We start from the raw sequence: 21,958 nt of genomic DNA, 5'->3' as shown, positions 1-21,958 counted from the left end.
CAAAGAAGACCACCACTAGATCCCTGCACAGGAATGGACTGTGAGGTTGCAGACCAAGAAAAACTCCACTTCTGCAGAAGAGACACCTTCAAGCCAGACTGAAGTGTGCTAAGGACAACAGGGAAAGATTATGCATACTGGAAGCTTGGCCAAACTAGAGCTCTTTGGCCATAGAGATGTTACTTCTGCTTGGAGACTGAAGCATAACCTAAAGAACACCGTCCCCACAGTGAAACAGCGGCGGGAGTATTATGCTGTGGGGATGCTTCAGTGCATCTGGATCTGTGAATCTCATAAAGGTGAAAAGAAAGAAGGATATGTGAAGATTTTGAAAGAACCTCAAGCAGTAAGCAGTAAAACTGGGTCTGGGTTGTAGCTTTGTCTTTAAACACAACAACGACCCAAAACGTGGGGCTTCTGGTGAAGAACTACCTCCAGAAGACTAAAGCGAACGTTATTGACTGGCCTACACAAAGCCCTGACTTGCATTCCATTTTTGCTATCAGTGGAGCCACCTGGTGAATCAAACTCATGCCAAAGCCGATCAGGAGAAAAGCAAACATCTTTTCCACTGTGATTAGTGTTCAGTGTGGGTCTTTGCTCTTCTTTTAAAAAAGAAATGTCCACCTCTATTAAAATTGCCACTATGAATGCATCCATGCTTATTTCCTCACCTGCAACCATTGTTTACAGACCTGCAGTTAAATTAGACCACACCTATAGCTACTGTCTCTCCTTCCTCAAATAACGCTCAGCGGTCCAGTCACTCAGCGTTTAAGACTGCAGCTTTGCGAAGCAGATCTACTTCAGCTACAGTGTTGATTCAGAGCAGAAGTATGTATCAGGTTTAATGTGGTGTTAACTGCTGTGTCCTCACAACTAGCAGGTTCAGGGTTTGAATCCAAGCTGGGTCCTTCCTGGAGTTGGAGTGATTGAGTGTTCTCTGATTTTTGCAGCACTCTAATATCTGGGAAAGAACATAAACCCTAAAAAAAAAAAACCAGCGGTGAAAGGTAGCACTGTGGTGTAGTGGTTAGGACTGGCACCTCACTGAAGGTTTAACATTCCAACCAAGTATGGGGAAAGAAGTCTCTCAAACCCCCAAAGTGATGACTTTGGAATAATAGATTAGATGTGATGGTAAGCAGTGTTTAAAAATAAATATGACACCAGATGTTGCTGAGAAAATATCACTTGTGGTAGGTGATCTGTTTTCACAGTGAAACACATTAATCTGTCAGTAAAGTGACTCATGAGCAGAATGGAAATGTGGTTGTTGATGATGCCCCAACTAGCTGCTTGAGTGCTCTGCATCTTTGTAGCACATACATGTAGAGTTTCTTTGTTTAATGTGGTAACAACTCAGGATATGTTTCAAATTTTGTAGAGAAAAATCAGTTTCCTGGCTTTTTTTTTTTTTTTTTTTTGATTGCTTGTGACATAATATTTCACTCAATATGAAGTCTTGTATTTTAACTTTTATCTCTCTACTTTGCCATTGATATTATTAGTCAATTGTGAATTCTATTAGATGCCTTTAGATCCTATTTATGTATTTATGATATGTCATACTACCTCAGATTTAAAAAAAAAAAAAAATTCCATGTGTTGTTCAATCCAAGTTGACACAATCTGGCCTCAGAGTTAAACCTGTCTCTTAACCTTGGCCCAACTGTGATCGAGTCTGACACCCCTGGTAGGTAAGTAAATCTTTGGGTGTTGATTTATTGTTCTGCTTTCAAAAACATTTTTATTTTATCTTCCTTTATCAGAAAAGAAAACAAGAAATGGAAAAAGGTCTGTTTTTGTATATATATACAGTACTGTGCAGAATTTTTGGCATGTTTTGGCCAAAAATTGATGTTGAATCAAAGCATAAATGTGGCAAGTAAGCTGCCTGAAGGCACCATCAGCAGGAAAGAAGATTGACACAACCCTGGCCATGCTCTGGATGTCCTTGTATGTGTCTCTTTATTATCGTGAACTAAAAACATTGGTTCAGTTTTTGACTTTATAATCTTAGAAAAGATAAGTCTTGGTTCATATATATTTATGACTTCTTAAGTATTTTTTTAAATTTACGACTTTTAGCATAGAGAATTTTAGTTTACTGTAGTGAATCACAGATCCTTTTTATTGTTTACATTTTTTAACTCTGCGCTAATACGCTGTTGTAATATTTGATAGTTTATACATAGATCTTTTAGCAAGAACATGTGTATGAAGGCCTATTTTGTTAGGATTTTGTCAATAAAACTATAAAAATTAATGTTTTTCCAGGTGGGTCCTGGAGGGGGCCTAGCTTCTTTTTGATATGAGTAGGGGGGCCCCAAGGTAAAAGGTTGGGAACCAATGGCCTGGGGTACTGTCTGGGAGGGTAGTAGGGTTGCCACAAGCCCCTGGTCATGCAGTGCATGTCCCACGGGCCTGAAAACCACCGCAGTTGCTGGGCTTATTACCAGGGGTGAAAAGGCCTGGACAAATAAATGCCGTCCATCTTGACCTTGGCTGCTGCGTGACACACATGTCGACATGCGTCGAGCTTGACTCTGGCCACCCCCCCTCCAGCCCCACGTTGTGGCATATTGGGCCCATGATGAAGCCTTAGCATCCTATGTGCCTAAAAAGTATACACATAGCTACAAATCATTAGTCAGGTGGATAGGAGAGGGATGAATCAATCAAAAAATGCAAGCAAGCTCATACACACTGTCTCAGTTGCACAAAAACATTGCCAGCGTTCCTGTATCGAAATGTCTCTAACATTTGTATGAAATTTAGAAAGTATGCATGAGTTTGCTTGCAACTTTTAACCACAAAAAACAAGAGTTAATTACCTATTTTCAGGGGTATTTTCCTTTTTTGTTGCTATGGTATTTAAATAGGTATAAATGTGGTTTAATAATTGCTGATATCATATCAAATTTAAAAAATTTAAGATGCATTCAATGAGAAAGTCAAGAGTCAATACCATCATTAATGTTTAACATAATCTAGCCAGTGCCTGATGATGTTTTAATTACTCATCTTGGTGTGACACTGCAAGTATGCCGACATTTTCTCTGTTCTGTCCATATGTATATGATCAGTGTTTTTCTTCCTGGTCACTTCTTCTGCCCAGTAAAACTCATGATTTGATTCAGCAGCCTGAAATAAATGCCAGCACAAAATCGGTTTGGCACAACAGATAAACACTGATAACTGGTATCTGTTCATGTCACATCATTTCTGGCTTATGGCAGATGTTTGTGAGCAGGGCTGATATCAGCTGCATCTGTGATGCATCTGTGCATCACTGTCAAAAGTATCTAGTATCATAAAAACCCTAATGTTATCATGTAATCATGTATATACATTTAAGGCTAGGTATGTTTTTTACCATCAACTTCCAAAGCTTTAGTGAAAGGCTGCCTGCATACAACTGATTTTGACACAACAGTTAAACATTGGTAAATGTACATATGGTGGTAGTAATGACCAGACAGAATAACAGAGTTTATAGAGCATCTAAAATAACATTTCGTTAAACTGATTTATGATGTGTCTCTTTTGTTTTACTTCGCCTTTCCCTGCCTATCGTGACTGTCAACAGCAGAGGAGATGGGCATGATCAACACACGTGCCATGCGTGATGACGACACCAGAAGGCCACAGCGTCGTGTGTAACGTAACATTCCATTGAGAAGAAGAGGGAAAGATGGCGTCCTCTAACAATCCTCGCAAATTTAGCGAAAAAATCGCTTTGCATAATCAGAAACAGGCGGAGGAAACCGCCGCGTTTGAAGAAGTGATGAAAGACCTGAACATCACCAGAGCTGCACGGGTAAGAGCCGCTCCTCCCGCCTGTTTACATTATGTTGCATCGCTGTTTGGCATTTAATGAACGCTGCGGAGATAAATCTGAACGTTTGGATGCCGAGTAGCTAAAGTTAATATCAGCGTCGTGAGCTGCATCAGTGTCACACGGGTAATGTCCGCTTTCTCCCTGCCTGGTTAAATCATGCAACCTTCACTTAGATAAACAAGCTAACTTGCTGGTGGGCAGCGATAACTAGCTTAGCCTGGCTGCTGGTGAATAATGTGCACCTGTGCTGTCTGTGGCTGGTTGGAGCAGTCACTGCTGTCATTTCATCAGCAAACTAAAACCCAGCATGTAAATATACGAATTCAGACATGTTTACAAGGCAGCCTCTGCCAACTAAATGGGCTCATTAGTTGTCTAAGGGTTTTGTAGCATTTGCGGGACAAGCGGAGGTTGACCATCCTTTCCAGCTGTGATTTTTCCCCATTTACCATCACCTATCAGCTTAATGTTAGACAACACATCAGCTAGTTTGCAAAGCAAAGATCTTGTTTATGTCATAAGCTAACAAAAGACACATAGAAAACCAAATCAAACTCCTAAAACTCGCATACTCTGTTTCCCTTGGTTTTAAAATCTCCAATAATGTAGTTCTGTAAGTTAACTTAAGCAACTTTCACCAGTGATAAGTAGTTACCTCAAACACATGCGTTTTCAGCTGTTTACTATTATCTAAATATGCTTATGATTCTCCGATTTCCACTGCTAAATCCTCCTTAAATTGCTTAGATGATAAATCTTTTGGTCTGGTGATGGACAGCCTCAGTGCTGGAAAATTATGATCGTTTTATGATTTAAAAACAATGTTAGATTTTGGGTTAGGTTCAGTGATATTTACATCATTGTGAAATGAATACTATATATGAAATGATGAATATATTTCAGTTTCAAGACCTTATTTTAAACATTTTCTTGCATTTCTTTTGCTACATAAGACAATAATTGTGCTCTATTAAGAGCAGCATTACAGTATGAGGGCTGCTTGATCAAGGCAAATGATGATAATTTGGTTAGTATTATGATCATGATTACTCATTGATTTACAACATCTGCATCTGTGTGCGAATAAGGATGAGTATTTAAATCCAGTACCAATATAGTTTCGGCACCGACCAGGGTTGGGTGTCGCTAGGGTTTTTATCTGATACTGGTGCTAAAGTGATACTTTTTATCCGGTGCCTGGCTGGGAGAGAAAAAAGTGTGTTAAAGGGCATTGGTAGAATAAAAGAGTTCTGGGTATCGTAAATGATTTGCAGAAATATTTCTAAAAGATGCGAGTAGTAATTGGATAAGAAAATGAAACTGGTGTAACCTCATTATATAAGAGTCTCAAGCATACTGAAATGGGAAGGGGTTGCTTTGGGGTGGAAGAGTATTGAGATTAAGAATTTATATCTGTGTTGTAGTTTTGTTCCTGTAGGTACGAGTATTTTGATACTCATTCCTAGTACAAACACATCCGATAGCTACCGGACTGAATCACAAGACAGATTTTGGTGCGACATTCGTCACTCCAAAGGAACAGCGCAAAATATATTATGTGAAGTTATACATGTTGCTTTTACTTCTGTGTTCTATTGGCATCTTATTTTGGATTTTTTGCAATACAGAGACAGCTTTTATACAGCTGCCAACTTTAAAAACACCTTTTTGTCTGTTAAAGAATAGATTCAGGCACTGTTTAGACACCGGCAATACAGCTCCAGTAAAAAAACAAACTATACCTAACCCCATGTGTGAATTCCAAACATAGATCTGTCATATTGCCTTGAGGGGCAGCCACAACGATATATTTGTTAACCAGTGGCTGCCTTTCTGTCATCTTTAGCTCTCTTGTCATGCAGTGGCTCCCTCTGCTCCTCACTTAAATTAAAGAGAGCAGGGCGCAAATTGTGCTGTAAAGTAAGGGAGGGCGGACCTCATTTACCACCTATGGGCAAAAGGAATGCAACAAGGCATACAGCACAGTAATAGTTTGAGCCAGATTATCTTGTTAACATGATCTGAGATGCTTAAAACAGTAAAGAAACTGAATTTAGATCAATTGGCCAGCACTATAGAGTATCAGAAATAAGTTTAGAACAGCTGGTTTCCATGAAAAAGTTGGTGAATTAAAAATGTTCCAGCAAAAAGACATTCAGTTATTATAAACAGAGTAAAGCAGGAAGTCAAAAACTTAACAGTGTGGATATTTTACTCAAAAATACTGTCATTTTAATCTCTTATTGGAATTTCTGCTTGTTCATTTTCTGATGATTACTTAACCATTAATCTTCTCAGTTGACCTCATAATAAGAAACAATTTTTGCCTGGAAGCATTTTATTCTTAGCCCTTCAGGAGGAATCGATGCCCAGTTACTAGCCATGATTTCACAGTGCTGATTTGAGCTGTGCAGTCATGTTATGCAAAAAAAAGAAGTCCCTTTTTGTCGTCCCTGCCAGGATTCTTTGTGTTGCCATCCAAACATCAATCCATTGCATTTGTTCAGTCTCACTGCAGCTTGTTGTTAGTAAGAAAAGGCTTCCATATCAGTGTTTTGTTCAAACATGACTGATTTTTGTCTTAAATGGCTATAAAATTATAACACCCTATGTTGGTTAGGTGTCATTCACATCAGCTGACATGATTTTTTTTTGCTATGAAAGATGTTGTTTGCTTCGATCTGCCTGTCTCATTGTGTTTCATCTGTTAATTAAGGATTCATTAATCATTCATGTCACCACTGTGGATTAGCAGGCTTCATTCTATCACCCTTTTATTGATTCAGATCAATCATTCACTCATGCTTTCATTAAATTTTACTTTGCACAGTTGCAGTTACAGAAGACCCAGTATTTGCAACTAGGGCAGAATCGTGGACAGTACTATGGAGGCTCACTGCCCAATGTCAATCAGATTGGAAATGGCAACATTGACCTGCCTTTTCAGGTGAGCCCTTAGCCTCTCTCGGCTGGTTAATCACTGGTTTGATCTCGGCCTTACCTTTTGTAGCTGTTGCTGATATTATTAGAAAAAAAAACAGTTTTCTAGTTATTTGTGGTATTTCTGAAACATTGGCTCAAAACAGAGAACGTTAAAGACATGTTAGAAAGTCTGCAGGCTTAGTTTAAGTCTAGGCTGCGATGACAGCAGAGGTCAGAACCACAAAGGTTTCAGGAGTGAAAGGAAGCCAGAATTGTGTTCTAAGAGGATCAGGGTAATTTGGTTCCTAAATTTTAAAGTATATCATTGCTTGTCATGGCTTTCCATCTTTAAAAACATTTGCCAACTCAAGCATCAGTATGGGTGGCCCATGGCTTGACTCATTTTGAGATGAACACATTTGCACCATTAGTCCCTAAGACATGATCCTTAGCCCTAGCTGTGTTGTGTATGTGTCCTGTTTTGCTGGCCTCATTCACCTGCCGTGTTCACCACAGAATTCAGTGCTGGATACCAGTCGGACCACCAGGCACCACGGGCTGGTGGAGCGTGTTTACCGAGACCGAAACCGCATCACCTCTCCTCACCGCCGACCGCTATCAGTTGATAAACACGGACGCCAGATATCCTTTTTATACTAGAAGCACTATGTTACTGAATGCATGACTAAATGTTGATTCGAAGACTTGCAGCTTGTTCTGTTTTGTCGTAATTTTGCATGTTTGGAAAGTCTCCACACTCTTTTACATCTGATTAATTGATTCAATGTTGTTACAATTAAGTAGGAACCCGCATTTAGAATCATATAAGAGGCTTCTTCGGCTCTGCCATGTCGGTTCCAGGTACAGGGTGTAACATTTGGAATGCTAGCAACCCTTTTTTAATCAAAGTTTCTCACGGAGCTTCTTTGATGCTGCTCCATCCACCCCATAGACTTTAGAGAGAGAAGCCCATCCTCTGCTCAGCTGTGTGCTCTTGTAGTCCACCTTTTTTTTTTTTTTTTTTTTTTTTTAATTCTTCATTGTGTTTTGCTACTGTGTTGAACTGTTGGCTGCACTGCTCAGCCCTACCTCCAGGATTGGCAATGATGTTACGTTTGGCCTGTGTCTGTAAGCTTTGAGAAAAAAAATGGACGAAATCACCAAGTATAGACAGAAAGGTCCGTCCAAATCTGTACGCATTTCAAACCTACAGCATAAACGAGCCCAAAGGTGTAGATGTTGTGAGTAAGCCTCCCTGAGGGCGCCATTGGTCAGGAATGAGGATTGACACAATCCTTGCCATGCTCTGTATATCCTTGCATATAACCAGGGGCTTTGGAAAATAATCTGTTGAAAAAATAAGAAAGTCAACACCTTTAGGGCATTGTTCAGGTTACCACAGGCCCCTGGTCATGCTGTGGATGTCTAAAGTGCCTAAAAACTGCTGCCAATCTCCAGGCATATCACCAGGGGTGAAAAGGCCAGGACAAAAGGAGAGTGAATAGGAGAGGGATGAAATAATAATAAAAAATAGAAGAAAATTCATGCACATTATCTAAATTGCATAAAACCATCTGCAGGGTTCCTGTACCTAATTGTCTATGAACATTTTTGTGCATTTTAGACAATATGCATGAGTTTGCTTGCAACTTGTAGCGACAATTTTTTTTTTTACCTGTGTGTAGGACTGTCTTTTTTGTTGTTGCCCTAGTGGCAACAACAAAAAAAGACAGTTAAAATTTTTAACAAGTTCTGATATGGTTTGATTCTTGCTAGTATCATATTAAAGTTAAAGATTAAAGAATCAACGATCATGAAGGTTAGGGTCAATACCAACACCACTATTTAGCAAAATTAAGCCATGTTGTTTTATTATTCATTTTTATGTTATACTCCTAGTATGCCAACATTTTCTTTCACATTTGAGCATGAAATCAGTGTCAGATGTCAGGCGCATCATTGTTAAAAATTCTAGTTTAATGACAACCTTAATGTAATCATGTACGTACATTCAAAACTAGGCTCATCGTTTAGCATCAACTGCTAAAGCCTTTGTGAAAAACTCCAAGCTGTTAAGACAGCCTGTAGTTCTAAGCTACTGCACTGAAAACGCCCTTGTCTTTTACAAATGAATAAAAAGCAGATATTATAAACTGAGACTTCCAAGTAAAACCATGTAGATTTGTGTGTAAGTGTACTGAACTTTCTGAGCATTTTATTCAGGCTTTGCACTCAGCAAAAAATCACCAGATGTAGTGATAGAAAAAGGAAACAAGATTTCTTTGTTCAACAACACAATGCTGTGTATTGTTACTGTCTTTTTTGACAAGATTATTCCTAGAGATGTATTCCACTGTTAGATAACACTGACTGAAACCCTTTTTCAAAGTAATTGGATCCTAAAAACACAAGTGTGTGGGTTCATTTATTATGCATTAGGTCTTTGAGGTCGAATCAGCCAACAGGCATTAAACTATGGGTTGCTTTTTTTTTTTTTAAATTCCCTCTTTTTATTTGCCTTAACTAAGTTCACATTGACAGCTGTCCTTACAGCTCAGTTTACCTCTCCCCACCACCAGATACAAGCTGGAGAAGGTAAGCCCCCTCCCCTTTTTGCCAAACATAAGTAAAGAAAGCTCAGTTATAAAAATGACTCTTTCTATGTGTGATGGTTTAAAATCTCAACCTTTAACCACATTTGAGCCTCCTTTAGGCCATAAGATTGCGGATAAAGGTCTCTGACAGTGTGTGATCCTTGAATGGATGTGTTGCTGTTGAATTGGCTCTCTGCCCGTATCAGGGATTTGGCAGCGGTTTTGCTGACTTCTCATCTTTCTCACACATTCAGGACAAACTCGGATTCTGCCTTACACCAGAGCGCCATGAATCCGAAGCCCCAGGAGGTGTTCGCAGGGGGATCACAGGAGCTGCAGCCCAAACGAGGTAACGGAAGATCCAGTTACAAAGACACAGAGCCGCTTTTATTTATTAATGCAGAGTGTGCTAATGCAGGCGGCAAACCTTAAATGACATAAAAGGGTGGATGTCACAAAGAAAGTGGATCTAGACTCTTAGTGAAATATTTATGGAGCAAACGGATACTGATCCCTGGCAGAGAACTGCTCCAGCATGCTCTTACTCTACATCTCTGAATGGAGCTGACTCAGGGTGATCCAGAGACAAGGATCAATAATTCACTGATTATCCATGGATTATGTCTTTTTATGTGTGACGCTCGGATACAATGAATCCCAGATTGGCTGGCACCCACTCAGTCTGTCTGCTGGTCACCTTGCTATTTTTAGACTGCACAGCACTATATCCTGCCTGACTGGCTCAGATATTGATGACTCACTTCTTGCACTGATTTCGAATTGTTATTTATTTTGTCATGGCAAGCAACTGTGTCTTGCTGTTTCACTAATTAGTACTGCTGCTAACAGTGCCTGGAACGGAGGACTCGGAGTCAAACGCAGACAAGGATGGGCAGAAACAGCTGTGGGACGACAAGAAGGTACAGATGGAGAAAAGGGAAGGGTCACGATGTGTGTACTTGTTATTATATGTGTAAATCAACACAAATCTGCTGCTTATGATTGTATTTTCCTGTTAGGATGATTCATCAAAGCCCAACACATGTGATGTCCCAGGAATCAAGTGAGTGGTGCAAATATATTCCTTTATTATTCATTACAGTGACACATTAAAGGAAAACAGCGGCCTGTCAGTAACACATCCATAAATAAGTCATAGTGTGAGAGCACTCACACAAAAACAGCTGGTCCAGGTACGCTGCATATGTGCAGGGAAGGCACTGAAACATGCCATCCTTTGTGCTGCTGCAGTGTATATTGCCGCCAGTGATAAAGGTTTATGATTAAACAGCGGGGATTGAAAAAATCTATTCTCCAGGTCAGGGGATGGTACTGGTAAAAAGTACTATTTCCCTCCACTCCCCAAAAAGTTTCCAACTGTAACAAAAAATTTGTTTTTTAAAAATTCATATTTTCTAAAGTAAGAGCACCTAACATGCCAACATCCTCCCTGCTATCATCTAACATAGAAGTACTCCTATTTTCTTCAGTGAGAACAAAAGGATTAACAGTGGATTGGAAGAAATCTTAAATCTCTGCATGCAAGTTATTTGCTAAAATTGGTTAAAAGCAACAGAGCCCAAAGACAAACAAAAAAGCAAGAAAATACATTTAACCCAAATTTCATAATCACCCCCAGGATCATAAGATCATAAGTGTTACGGCTGCAAAAGGTGGACCGACTCCATATTATTGTACATATATTTAAATACATGTCATTACAGTCCCCTGGTCAGGTGGCGAAATACTTTTGTCCATGTAGTGTGTGTGTGTTAGAGTTTCATGGTAGTAGGACTGTAACGTTATTCGTATTCATCCCTAACGGTCATAATTCAGGTTTCATGGCACACTTCATACATGATTAATATGATGCATTACTCTAAATCCATGTATTTTAATTTGCCTTTTTTTTGAACATATTGATTTTATCATTTCAGAGCATGAGATATGAGCATATTTCTGTCTGTGTTTTGTTTTTTTAGCATCACATTTTTGGTTTTCCTCTTTTTTGTTTCATGTTTGATACATCACAGGCTGTACCAACAATCACATGTAGTCCTTAATAACACAAAAATAGAACAAAATTAGCTTTACTACAGACAATTAAAAGTAAAAATGTAGGAAAAATACAATTATAAATCTGGGACTTGATCATGCTTTTTTGATTAACCGAACCCGTCCTGAACTGTGACCCCAAAACCGAGAAACGAAGCAAACTGTGACATCTGTGAACCGTTACACCCCTACGCTTTAGTGCTTCTTTTTCTTTAAAGCAGAAAGTCAACCACATGACGAGGCATTGAATACTGATGAAGAATATGCACAGTGCAACCTTAAGGAGCACCCAAAGTCACAGGCAGGACATCTAACTCAGTGGAAAACTTCATTCATGGTGCAACTGTGTCTCACATTGAAAAAATGTACACCACAAACATGAGCAAACAAATCCCAGCAGGGATCACGCACAACAGCATTCAAACACAATAAAACACATAAAAAACATTTAAACACTCTGCCCCAGGGCATGATGGGGAGCTCTGCCCACACACATCCCCCCACATTTGAAATTGCACTGGGCAGAGCTTAGACCAATTTGATGTGCTACTGTAGTCAACAAAGGTGGTAAAACTACAAGAGTACTGTAGTCAAGTAAAAGTACAGTTACTCTGGTTAAAACTTGAGGAGCAAAAGTACTGATTCAAAAGCACCCTAAAAGACTACTCACATTAATTTGAGTGAATGTAATGTTACTTTCACCCCTGGTTATATTATTTAAGTTTGGATTTTATTTGTTTGTGAAACTGAGAAAAACTTAGATGTATAGTGGTGTAAGAGTAACTTGTGTTTGTTTAGTATATTCCCATCACCAGACCAGGAGTTGAACCCCTCCCTGCTGCCGGCTGCACACAACACTGGCGGTTCGCTGCCGGATCTGACCAACATCCAGTTCCCCCCTCCTCTGTCAACCCCGCTGGACCCCGACGACACCGTGGCCTTCCCGTCCCTCAGCTCGTCCAACAGCACAGGCAGCCTGACCACCAACCTCACCCACCTGGGCATCAGCGCTGCCAGCCATGGTAATAACTTCTATTTAAAAACAGTCAAACTTGAGCAAACTGGCATGTACATAAAGTGTGGAGGATGTTAAGAATTACATAAATTTGCAGTCCAAAGAAAACTCTTGTGTAATGTCCACTTAACTCGCGGCAAAAATAGATTTTGTTTTGATCCACATGAAACGTTCCTTAAAAAAGGAACTTAGCAAGCCTCTTATTCTGTTGCAGCTGATTGCAGGGAAACAAAGAAGCCTTTCATTAATGCTTTTATTTTTCTCCTCCTCAGGGATCACCACCTCTTCTCAGCCCACCATGACTGCAACAGCACAGCGCCGCCAGCCACCCGTGGTGCCGCTGACCCTCACCTCTGACCTCCATCTCCAGCAGTCCCCTCAGCAGCTCTCCCCCACCCTCTCCTCACCCATCAACATCACACAGGTAAGACTATCAGCTTTGTTTATCACATTGACAGTGGGATAATTAGCATTCTTATTTTCATTCAAAGCCTAGTTATGAGCTTTAAATACAATCACACTGAATAAACATAATGTGTACCATGCATCTGTAAGAGAAAACATGGTGAAGAACCAAAATAGGGTTGATTCATCAGCTAGGTGTTCAGTCAGCATTCAATTGATTGGACACAACAATCTGCTACTGACATCTGTTCATGCCACAGTATTTGCCAGTGGCCGTGTTCATCATCAAGGCCGATATCAGTGTTAAACTGACTGGAATAACTGGAATTAGACATGTTATAACTTTGCCTCCACACTGTGTTGGTATGTTTTAACTTCAAGTCAGATAACTATATAGTAAATCCATATTATAGCACAGTTCACAGCACTAGCTGATTAGTAAATACGTGACTTTCCACAGGCTGTGCCGACTGAGCCACTGACCCTGGAGCAGCAGCTCTCCCAGTACCCCTTGTTCAACCAGCTGACGGCTCAGGCCCAAGCTCAGCTGCTCAGCGACCTCCAGAAGCAGCAGCAGGTCCTGTCCCAGGGCATCCAGCTCATCACTCTGCCAACTCTGGCTTCCCCCGGATCAGCTACAGCCTCCGCCAGCAGCCCCTCCTCCGACAGCCAGAGCCAGAGCCAGACCACCGCCAGCATCAGCGTCAGCTCGGTAAGAAAAGCAGGAAGTTATGGTCTCTGTACAAGCATAGAGAAGAGCTAGTTTGAATAAATTACTGCAATCATTTTGTTTATTATTTCGCTCTCTTTTGCATATTGCCCTGACAGTTTTCCAAAGACTTCATATACATCTTGACCCTGAGCTGTACTGCTTGTAACTTGGCTTATCTCACCCTTGCCTGAGCAGGAACTTTATCACTTTTTAGGTTTACTTTTCTACTAAGGATGATGCTTGTAGATCTATTTTTGCTTATTTCCAATTGTCCCTTAACTGAGCATTTATTCAAATGTGTTAGTTCTTTTGTGGGTTGTAATCTTTTAAAATGAAGATGGTTGAATTTGTGTGTGTTGTAAAAACAAGACATTGGCTAACACAACCTAATAAGATGCAAAAGTACACATTCTCCCATTCTTTGTCACACAACCACTTTAGCTTTTCTTTCAAAAAATATAGACCAGGCATGTGTATCTTCAATTGATTGTTTGCACCATTTAATGTTAAGCAAGACTTGTTCAGCTTTTACTGATAGATGATATCATATTTTCAAGATATGTAGAAAAACTGGCTTACAACTGTTTTGTTGAAAGATCGTACCATTGTAGGGATTTGTTTTGGTTTTGTTTCAAAGGATTAATTGTCTTTTACGTGCTGTTTTACTTCACACCCATGGGACTATGTGGGCATACAAAGGCAAGAAATACAAACATAAATACAATACAGGGACAACAACACAAGGATAAAACACTCAAATCGTGAAATTGCAATGATGTTTACACAGAGAGCCATTTGTTCTAGCGTTTGCTAAAATTAAAGGAATCCACTTGTGTGGGCTTGGAAAGAGCCATTAGGATTTTAGCTTTTGGATCAATTAATTGACACCTAAAGGAGCCAGTGAATTTCTGTCATTCATCTTGTTAATTTCAGAGACTGTAAATGCACCATTATATACCACCTTTAGCTTTTATATTTTAGCCGTTTTAGAGGAGTACAGTATGTTGTAAAAGTCTCTGCTCAACATTTTAACATTGTTTGTGCATATTTTATCAGGTTAAAAGATAGATCAGGCATTTTCATCTTGAGATCTCCTGTAGTTATATTTGACAAGAATTCACCTCAGGGCTTTTGTAAGTTTCAACACACCTGCTACTATAATGTTTTGTTGTTTTTTTTTGTTGTTTTTTTTTTTTTTTTTTGCCTACAGAGCTCACAATACTAACTACCCACTTTTTTGGCAGCTCTTGTTCTGGAAGTAAATTTCCCCATTCATATTTCACTAAATCCCTATATCAACATTTTAATCGAAGATCAAGCCAACTAGCTGGCTAAATACCTGGCTAATGGTCAACAGATATTGGTTTTTCAGGGCTGATATTGATGCCGATTATCTGCAGTGCATAAGACGGATAACTGATATTTGGAATCGATATGTACTTATTATGACAAACAAAACTCAACACTCAACGTGGCAGAAGTAGAACTGCATGTTAAAAATAGGGGAAATACACAATTAAGCACTAGGTCTATCAACACGAGAAATGACACAGAGCAACACAGTTGCACCAGGAAAACAGGAAGTGATGTCATATACCCCCTGTGTCAGTGCCACCCAAGCTTCAGTGTTGATTGGCTGGTACTTGTGTGACATCAAGCCTGTCAGACTATGTTGTGGGCAGGACATAAAGTGAAACTGTAGAGAGTAAAAATAGCCTGAGGGGAGGACACTATTCTACGATGAATTATATCTATTATCAGTAAAATAAAATATTAAGCTGATTAATGGCTAAGTACCAAATAATGGCATCAGTAATCAGCCAGGCCAGGGTGCAAATGGCCTAGTGGTTAGGCCACTAGGCCTGACTCTATCCACTGTCCTCCTCTAAGTAAAGACATAAAGAGCTCTAAAACCTATCTTAACATAAATTATAAGTGAAAAAGGCAAAGTAACAATAACATGTATCCCACAATTAAATGTAGTTTCCCTGATTTATTGCTAATGAAAGCATTTTAAACTTAAACACCGCAAACTGGTCTTCTCTTAACAATTATCTTAAAAGTAGTATTTATGTTGTCAATAATAACATTGTAATTTATTGAGCTTTGTGTATATTATTATTTTTGCACATTATTTTTGCCTGAGATTGCGGATTAACTATGGCTACATTCACACTGCAGGCCTTAATGCTCAATTCTGATTGTTTGCTGATTCTTTTTGGTTTGGCTGTTCATTCTGCAGATGAATTCCAAAAAGTTAGATATGTATCTGATTTGGTCCCACATACAAAAGTGGCTGGAATCCGATAGGAAAATGTCAGGTTCAATGTGACTTGTGCTGTTTACACTGCCAGAAAAAATCTGATACGTCACATAAGAGCAAAAATCGCCTGCAGTGTGAACGTAGCCTGTGTCTTAAAATGAGGTTGATATCACACAGACTTCTGTCTTCTACAGGAGCATAACAACATTTTTTAATGTGGTAGCTTGTGATAACTCTACCTATAACCATCGATTATGACATTTTGGCTAATAATCAAATCTGCTATGGTTTGAAATGAATGGGATTTTTACTTCTGGAACCACACTGTTGGGCTCTGTATGGTCTTCTAACTCTATATTTAATCTAAATCTGTTAACCATAGTATAGTTGCCGCTTGATGAAGACCATGGGGTTAAAACTTGTGATTTTATAAACTGTTGTTGTGGTGTTGAGGATGAGTATGAGCTTATCAGCTTTTTCTTGTAGCCATAGATTTACCCTGCAATCTGATGGTGACTGGTATTATTTCCCTCCGATACACACAGTACTTGATCAGACAGTCCAAGGCCATATCCCTTCCTCTGAGATTTGTGTGTGACAGGCATGAAGCCCAGTGCTAGCTAACCCTCTTCCCTCCAACAGTACCGCAATCAGACTGGCTCACCAGCCACTCAGTCTCCAACCTCCCCAGTCTCCAATCAAGGCTTCTCCCCCGGCGGCTCGCCTCAAGTAAGGGCCCACCCACCGAGCTAGCTGCTGTTTGGGGAAGGGCCTTGTGCCTGGGGGAAAGCTAACTGTAGATGAGTTAGGCTGCTTTTCATTCTCTGTATCAGTGGTTAATCACTCATGTTGTCAACAGCTGCATAACTCATGTCTTCATCTCCACTGCTCACTGTTGCATGACAAACATGGCCGGGGTTTGTTGATGGAGTCTTTAGATGTCCATCTTGTAGTTTAAGAAATAATTTGCTCCTAATGAAAGAGCATATTGACTGATTATAAATATGCTTTTAATAATATTTTATGACAACAACAATTCTGAAGCGCTCCAGCTGTTTGATTTTAAATCCGACTTTGCTCCCAACACTTTTTTTGACAATGCATTGATGTATTTTGCTAATTCTCTGCCATTTTTCAAAGTAATTCCCCCTGGTATTCTGGGTTATTTTGAGACTTCATTATTATCAGTCAGACTTTATAGTCATCTGCCTTTGTGAGTCAAGCGCTAAACTCTGCCTCTGTTTACATCTGTTAATCACATAATCACAAACCCCACATATCACTCTCTCCCCCTGGGAAGAAGTCTTCAGGGTTTTATCCAGTCTTCAGGAAAACATTTGGTAAAGTCAGCTGCATGTGTTTGAATAATCCTCTTTATGTTTGATCAAGGTTGCTTCATAGCACAAGGCCACATCGAGGAAAAAAAGCAATCACTTTGGCAGAAGCTTCAATCCGAAAACTATCTCTGGCAGTCTTTGGATCCTAGAACGGAATATATTTTGACTCATGAAATCTTAAAGAAAGTTATTTTCTTTTAAAGAAAATTTTAAGTATCTATTAATAAAATGTACTTCACATTTGTTAGCTTTCAGGCTCATTATGTGTTTTTATTTGCGTACTATCAGACCAGACTCATGTTGACAGCCCTCTGCTGAAGCTGCGCTGGGGTTAGAAAGGGCTAGATGGAGGGATAGGAGTGGAGAAAGCAGGAAGGGCAGAGGGACAAGAGAAACAACAGAACACCGAATGAAAAGGAATTTATAACAGTTGTGGTCATAAACTTACTGCCAATTTTGAAGGAAATTAATTGATTATCAATAAAAATGTGAACAATTTAGTGACAGGAAATTTATTTATCTATTTATTTCTTTTTTGGAATTCTTAGCTGAAGATGAGGGGCACACCAATGTGGTAGCTTCTTCTTCTTTCTCCTCCTTTGCTGGTTTGAAAACCAGCTCAGCATACCACTACCTACTGTATCAGACTGAGTACATACGCAAGAGAGCCCAGGCACGGATCGAAGTTGTTAGTGTGAAAGCAAGCCAGGGGAGGAATCGCACCGAGGCATGGTTCGAATCAGTCAAACCAAATGTGGAAGCACCCAGACTTAAATGCATGTTTGTCAAGGAAATGAGAAAATGTGATTTTTGCTAAACTCCAAAATCCCAAGAGAGGCAGAAAGACATGTACCAGGTCACCTGACTATCACATGTCCTTGCAATGTGACAACTGCACGTGCACACATCACCATCGGAATACGATATACTGTTCAGCCCTGTAGAAACTTAATTGTATGTGCAAACTGAGCACGTAAAAGAGACAAGACAAAAACTCAATAAGCGCGAGACACCAAAGTATATTAAAAACTAGGGATGCACAATATGAATCTAATTTCCTTGAAATATCAACAAATTGTAGAATATCAAACAATTATGTGGTGAAATATACCATATTGAAAAGAGTGTACTATTGCATCCCTACTAGCTACAGTCCGTGTAGCTATGAAATGATATTAAATGAATGGAAGAGAAATCAAGACAGGAGATTACTTTTAAAGCTATAGAAAAAATGTAAATATACCTGAAGTTTTGGCTTCCCTGCTCTGACTGAGCTGACTTGATGTGAATCAGACTCCAGCACTACAAGTCGCCAGTCACACAGTGTTTGCACTTTCCTCACAACAAGGAAGTTTTCTGGGGGGAATTACTGTATTTGTCAACCTGAACTGTGTTTTCATACTACTCATGACTTTTGACCACCAGTGAAATGAAGTTTGAATCGCCACCTCTGATGCAAAGAACAAAGGGACACTGAAATTCCTGTTGTTATAGCAGAACTGATCTCAAACATTTAACTTTGGGAGTATCAAGCTGCCAAAAGCTTATACTAAGACCGGCTACATAGACAGTTTTCAAACTTATCCAATTTGAAACTATTGGAGAATAAAGAAGGACAGTTTCAGTTGAATGTTAACATTTTAGTCCTCCAAATTCACACACTTCATTATTTGACCAGACCACGAGACCACACTCATGCTGTCTGTAGTAAAGACTTCACGCTGGTGTATGAGCCACGAACCCGTCCTGGAATCGTAACAGTCAGGTCTAAAATCATCAGTGTGTAGCCGGTCTGAAGGATGATTTTTCTTAGATCTTTTCTCAGAGGTGGGGAGTTCAATATTTGTATGATCAGCTGTCATAAGGGACAAAATGAAGAACCAGAACAACACATTGAAGTTGATAAATACCAGATTTCCTCTTTGAAACAAGTTGATTTGTGTGTGTATCACAGGGAATGGGGCTGCTGGGGTCAACACATCTCTGCACTCTTGTGTATCTTACCTACAGGGGTGGAGAAATATGGAGCTATTATTGTTGCAAAAGTATTTGCAAATGCGTATAAAGATCTGCACACAAATCCACAGATGCGTGCACATATCCACAAATGTGTGTACAGATCTGCAAATGCGTGAACAAATCCACAAATGCGTGTAGAGATCTGCAAATGCGCGCACAAATCTACAAATGTATGTACAGATCTGTAAATCTGTGTAAAGATTTGTAAATGTGTGCAAAGTTTTGCAAATTTGTACAAAGATCCACAAATGTGTGCACTAATCTGCAAATATGTAGACCAATTTCGTATTATACTGCTTTTGTTATTATTCATATTTTCATTGAAAGAGCGAATAAAATAATGACTTCCTTATCTCCAAAATGGTAATTTTATGGTGGTAATACAATAACATTTCTCCTTTCATAAATGACGTTATATAGAGCCGCTACTAAGTCTTAACTGCTGCCTCCTGTGTGATGAGAAAGGCAGCCTTGCCTGTGAGCCTGCGCTGAGGGCAACTGGCCCAGCCTTTACACTTACAGATCTAAGTACACGCTTACGGATCTGAGTGCAAATCGTGCGCGGTACAAGTGTTGCAAAAGTCGTGTGTGTATGACAGCCAATTGAGAGGCAGATTCTGAACCAAAATGAACTAAGTCCACGATTACAAATTGGTCTACATATTTGCAGATTAGTACACGCATTTGTGGATCTTTGTACAACTTTGCAAAACTTTGCACACATTTGCAAATCTTTACACAGATTTGCAGATCTGTACACACATTTGTGGATTTGTGCGCAGATCTTTGTACGCATTTGCAAATACTTTTGCAACAATAATAGCTCCACAGAGAAACACCCACATCATGTTCATTCAGCCATAACTAATCTTATTTTGATTTTTTAAAAATCATACATAAACTGATTGGGTACATGTCCAAAACAATAAAAAAATTTATTTAAGAACATTTTTGATTTCCTTTTCTTAAAATTTCCCACAGACTCTTGTTTTCTGTCATTGAACTGTCACAGCCCTCATCATGCAGATCATTTTGCTTTGGCCACTGCTCATTCCAACACTTGTGTGTTTTTGTGTTTCTGCTTGAGTTATCAGTTATTCCTTTGCTGAAATGTCTGCTTGTGGATGACAGATAACTTTCCTTCTTGCTATTTTTGTAACAACAGCTGATTTGTTGACATTGTGTCTGATCTCTGTGGTGTTCTGCTCTTCTTCCAGCACATTCCCGTGGTAGGCAGTATATTTGGCGACTCCTTCTATGATCAGCAGTTGGCACTGAGGCAGACCAACGCCCTTTCTCACCAGGTGACACAACCCCACAGACATGAAGCAGCACTGTAAGAGATGTAGCTTTTAAGAAGTTCCTGTCTTTATACCTGGTTACAATTATGTCCTTCTTTTAAGCTGGAGCAGTTCAACATGATTGAGAACCCCATCAGCTCGACCAGCCTTTACAGCCAGTGCTCCACCCTCAACTACACACAGGCGGCCATGATGGGCCTCACTGGGAGCAGCCTTCAGGACTCGCAGCAACTCGGCTACAGCAGCCACGGCAACATCCCCAACATAATCCTTACAGGTAGCATCTTCACAGACCACCCTATGTATTTTTACATTTTTTAAAAACTTGAGTTTTAGCAAACCATACAGCTATAATTTAGACACGTGTTAACAGGTTAAAGTGCTATTTGTATCTTTATTTTAGCAGCACCGTACATGCTGTTTTCTTTTACATATTAACTGAGTGGTGTTGAGGTTAACTTTATTTCATCCAGCCTCTCTTTTAAGTGTTTTTGTTGGAATTTGTGCCCATTCTTTCTGTAGAGGTCAGGCACTGATGACAGAGGAGAGGCCTGGCTCACTATTTCTGTTCCAGTTCATGTTTGAAGGAGTCAAAGTCAGGGCTCTATGAGGGCCAGTCAAGTTCTTCCACTCCAAACTCATCAAACCATGTCCTTATAGTCCTTGCTTTGTGCAAAGCGGTACAGTCATGTTGAAATAGAGAGCGTCTTCCCCAAACTGTTGCGACAAAGTTGGATGCATAGCATTGTCCAAAATGTCTTGGTATGCTGACTGGTTGAGACTAACCTTCATTGGAGAAAAGGGGCCAAACCCTGAAAAACAGTCCACCATCCCTCCTCAAACAATCTTCACAGTTGGTATAATACAGTCAGGCAGGTAACATTTGCCTGGCATCCGTCAAACCCAGACTCGCCCATCTGACTGCCAAACAGAGAAATGTGATTCATTACTCCACAAACACATTTTCAATGCAACACAGTCCAGTCTTGGTGTGCTTTACACCACTCTATCCAACACTTGGTACTGGTGATATGAGGCTTACACGCAGCTGCTTGGCCATGGAAACTCATTCCATTAAGCTCCCGCCACACAATTTTTTGCTTACATTGATCCCAGTGGATGTTTGGAAGTCGTGGAATGGGAATGAACCCATGGAATCAACAGAGCACTGAAAAAAAAATAAAAATGTGTGGGAAAGTTTTAAGATTGGACAATAGCACAAAGTTTCAGACATGTTACACCAGCAGTTTTCACACATGCAGTCCTGCAACTGACATTTTTATTCAGATTTTTTCAAGTAGGCAGTACCCGTGTTTATTTCTGCTGTAGAAATGGCATTTTAACAAAGGTTGTGTTTGTGACTCCCAGTGCTTCTACTGCCGGCTCAAGTGGACACTCGAGGAACTGCAGTTTTTTGGACTTATATTCTGGCTTCATTTTGCAACCATGGCTTTTCTTGTTGGTTGACACAATGCTCACCCAGAAAAATTC

The 21,958-nt window shown here is 39.8% G+C and overlaps 1 protein-coding gene across 3 annotated transcripts in view; it reads left to right on the top strand.

The window, feature by feature from the left end:
• Window positions 1–3,683: 3,683 nt before the first annotated feature.
• crtc1b (CREB regulated transcription coactivator 1b) overlaps window positions 3,684–21,958 on the top strand; it is a 28,508-nt gene continuing 10,233 nt past the window's right edge. Inside the window, exons 1-13 of one of the 3 annotated variants that reach the window (XM_041790850.1) lie at window positions 3,684–3,823; window positions 6,675–6,791; window positions 7,283–7,408; window positions 9,300–9,361; window positions 9,615–9,709; window positions 10,210–10,280; window positions 10,380–10,423; window positions 12,214–12,437; window positions 12,703–12,854; window positions 13,296–13,547; window positions 16,453–16,539; window positions 20,384–20,470; window positions 20,570–20,744. In XM_041790850.1, the coding sequence (XP_041646784.1) occupies window positions 3,698–3,823; window positions 6,675–6,791; window positions 7,283–7,408; window positions 9,300–9,361; window positions 9,615–9,709; window positions 10,210–10,280; window positions 10,380–10,423; window positions 12,214–12,437; window positions 12,703–12,854; window positions 13,296–13,547; window positions 16,453–16,539; window positions 20,384–20,470; window positions 20,570–20,744 (1,618 nt within the window). In that variant the 5' untranslated portion in view covers window positions 3,684–3,697. Of the gene's footprint in view, window positions 3,824–6,674; window positions 6,792–7,282; window positions 7,409–9,299; window positions 9,362–9,614; window positions 9,710–10,194; window positions 10,281–10,379; window positions 10,424–12,213; window positions 12,438–12,702; window positions 12,855–13,295; window positions 13,548–16,452; window positions 16,540–20,383; window positions 20,471–20,569; window positions 20,745–21,958 lie in introns of all 3 variants that reach the window. The other 2 variants (XM_041790849.1, XM_041790851.1) reach the window with 2 other exon arrangements.

The sequence above is a fragment of the Cheilinus undulatus genome, linkage group 7 (genome assembly GCF_018320785.1).
Source record: "Cheilinus undulatus linkage group 7, ASM1832078v1, whole genome shotgun sequence".
Lineage (NCBI taxonomy): Eukaryota > Metazoa > Chordata > Actinopteri > Labriformes > Labridae > Cheilinus > Cheilinus undulatus.
The sequence above is the reverse complement of the archived record's forward strand: the minus strand, read 5'-3'. Positions and strand labels throughout refer to the sequence as shown.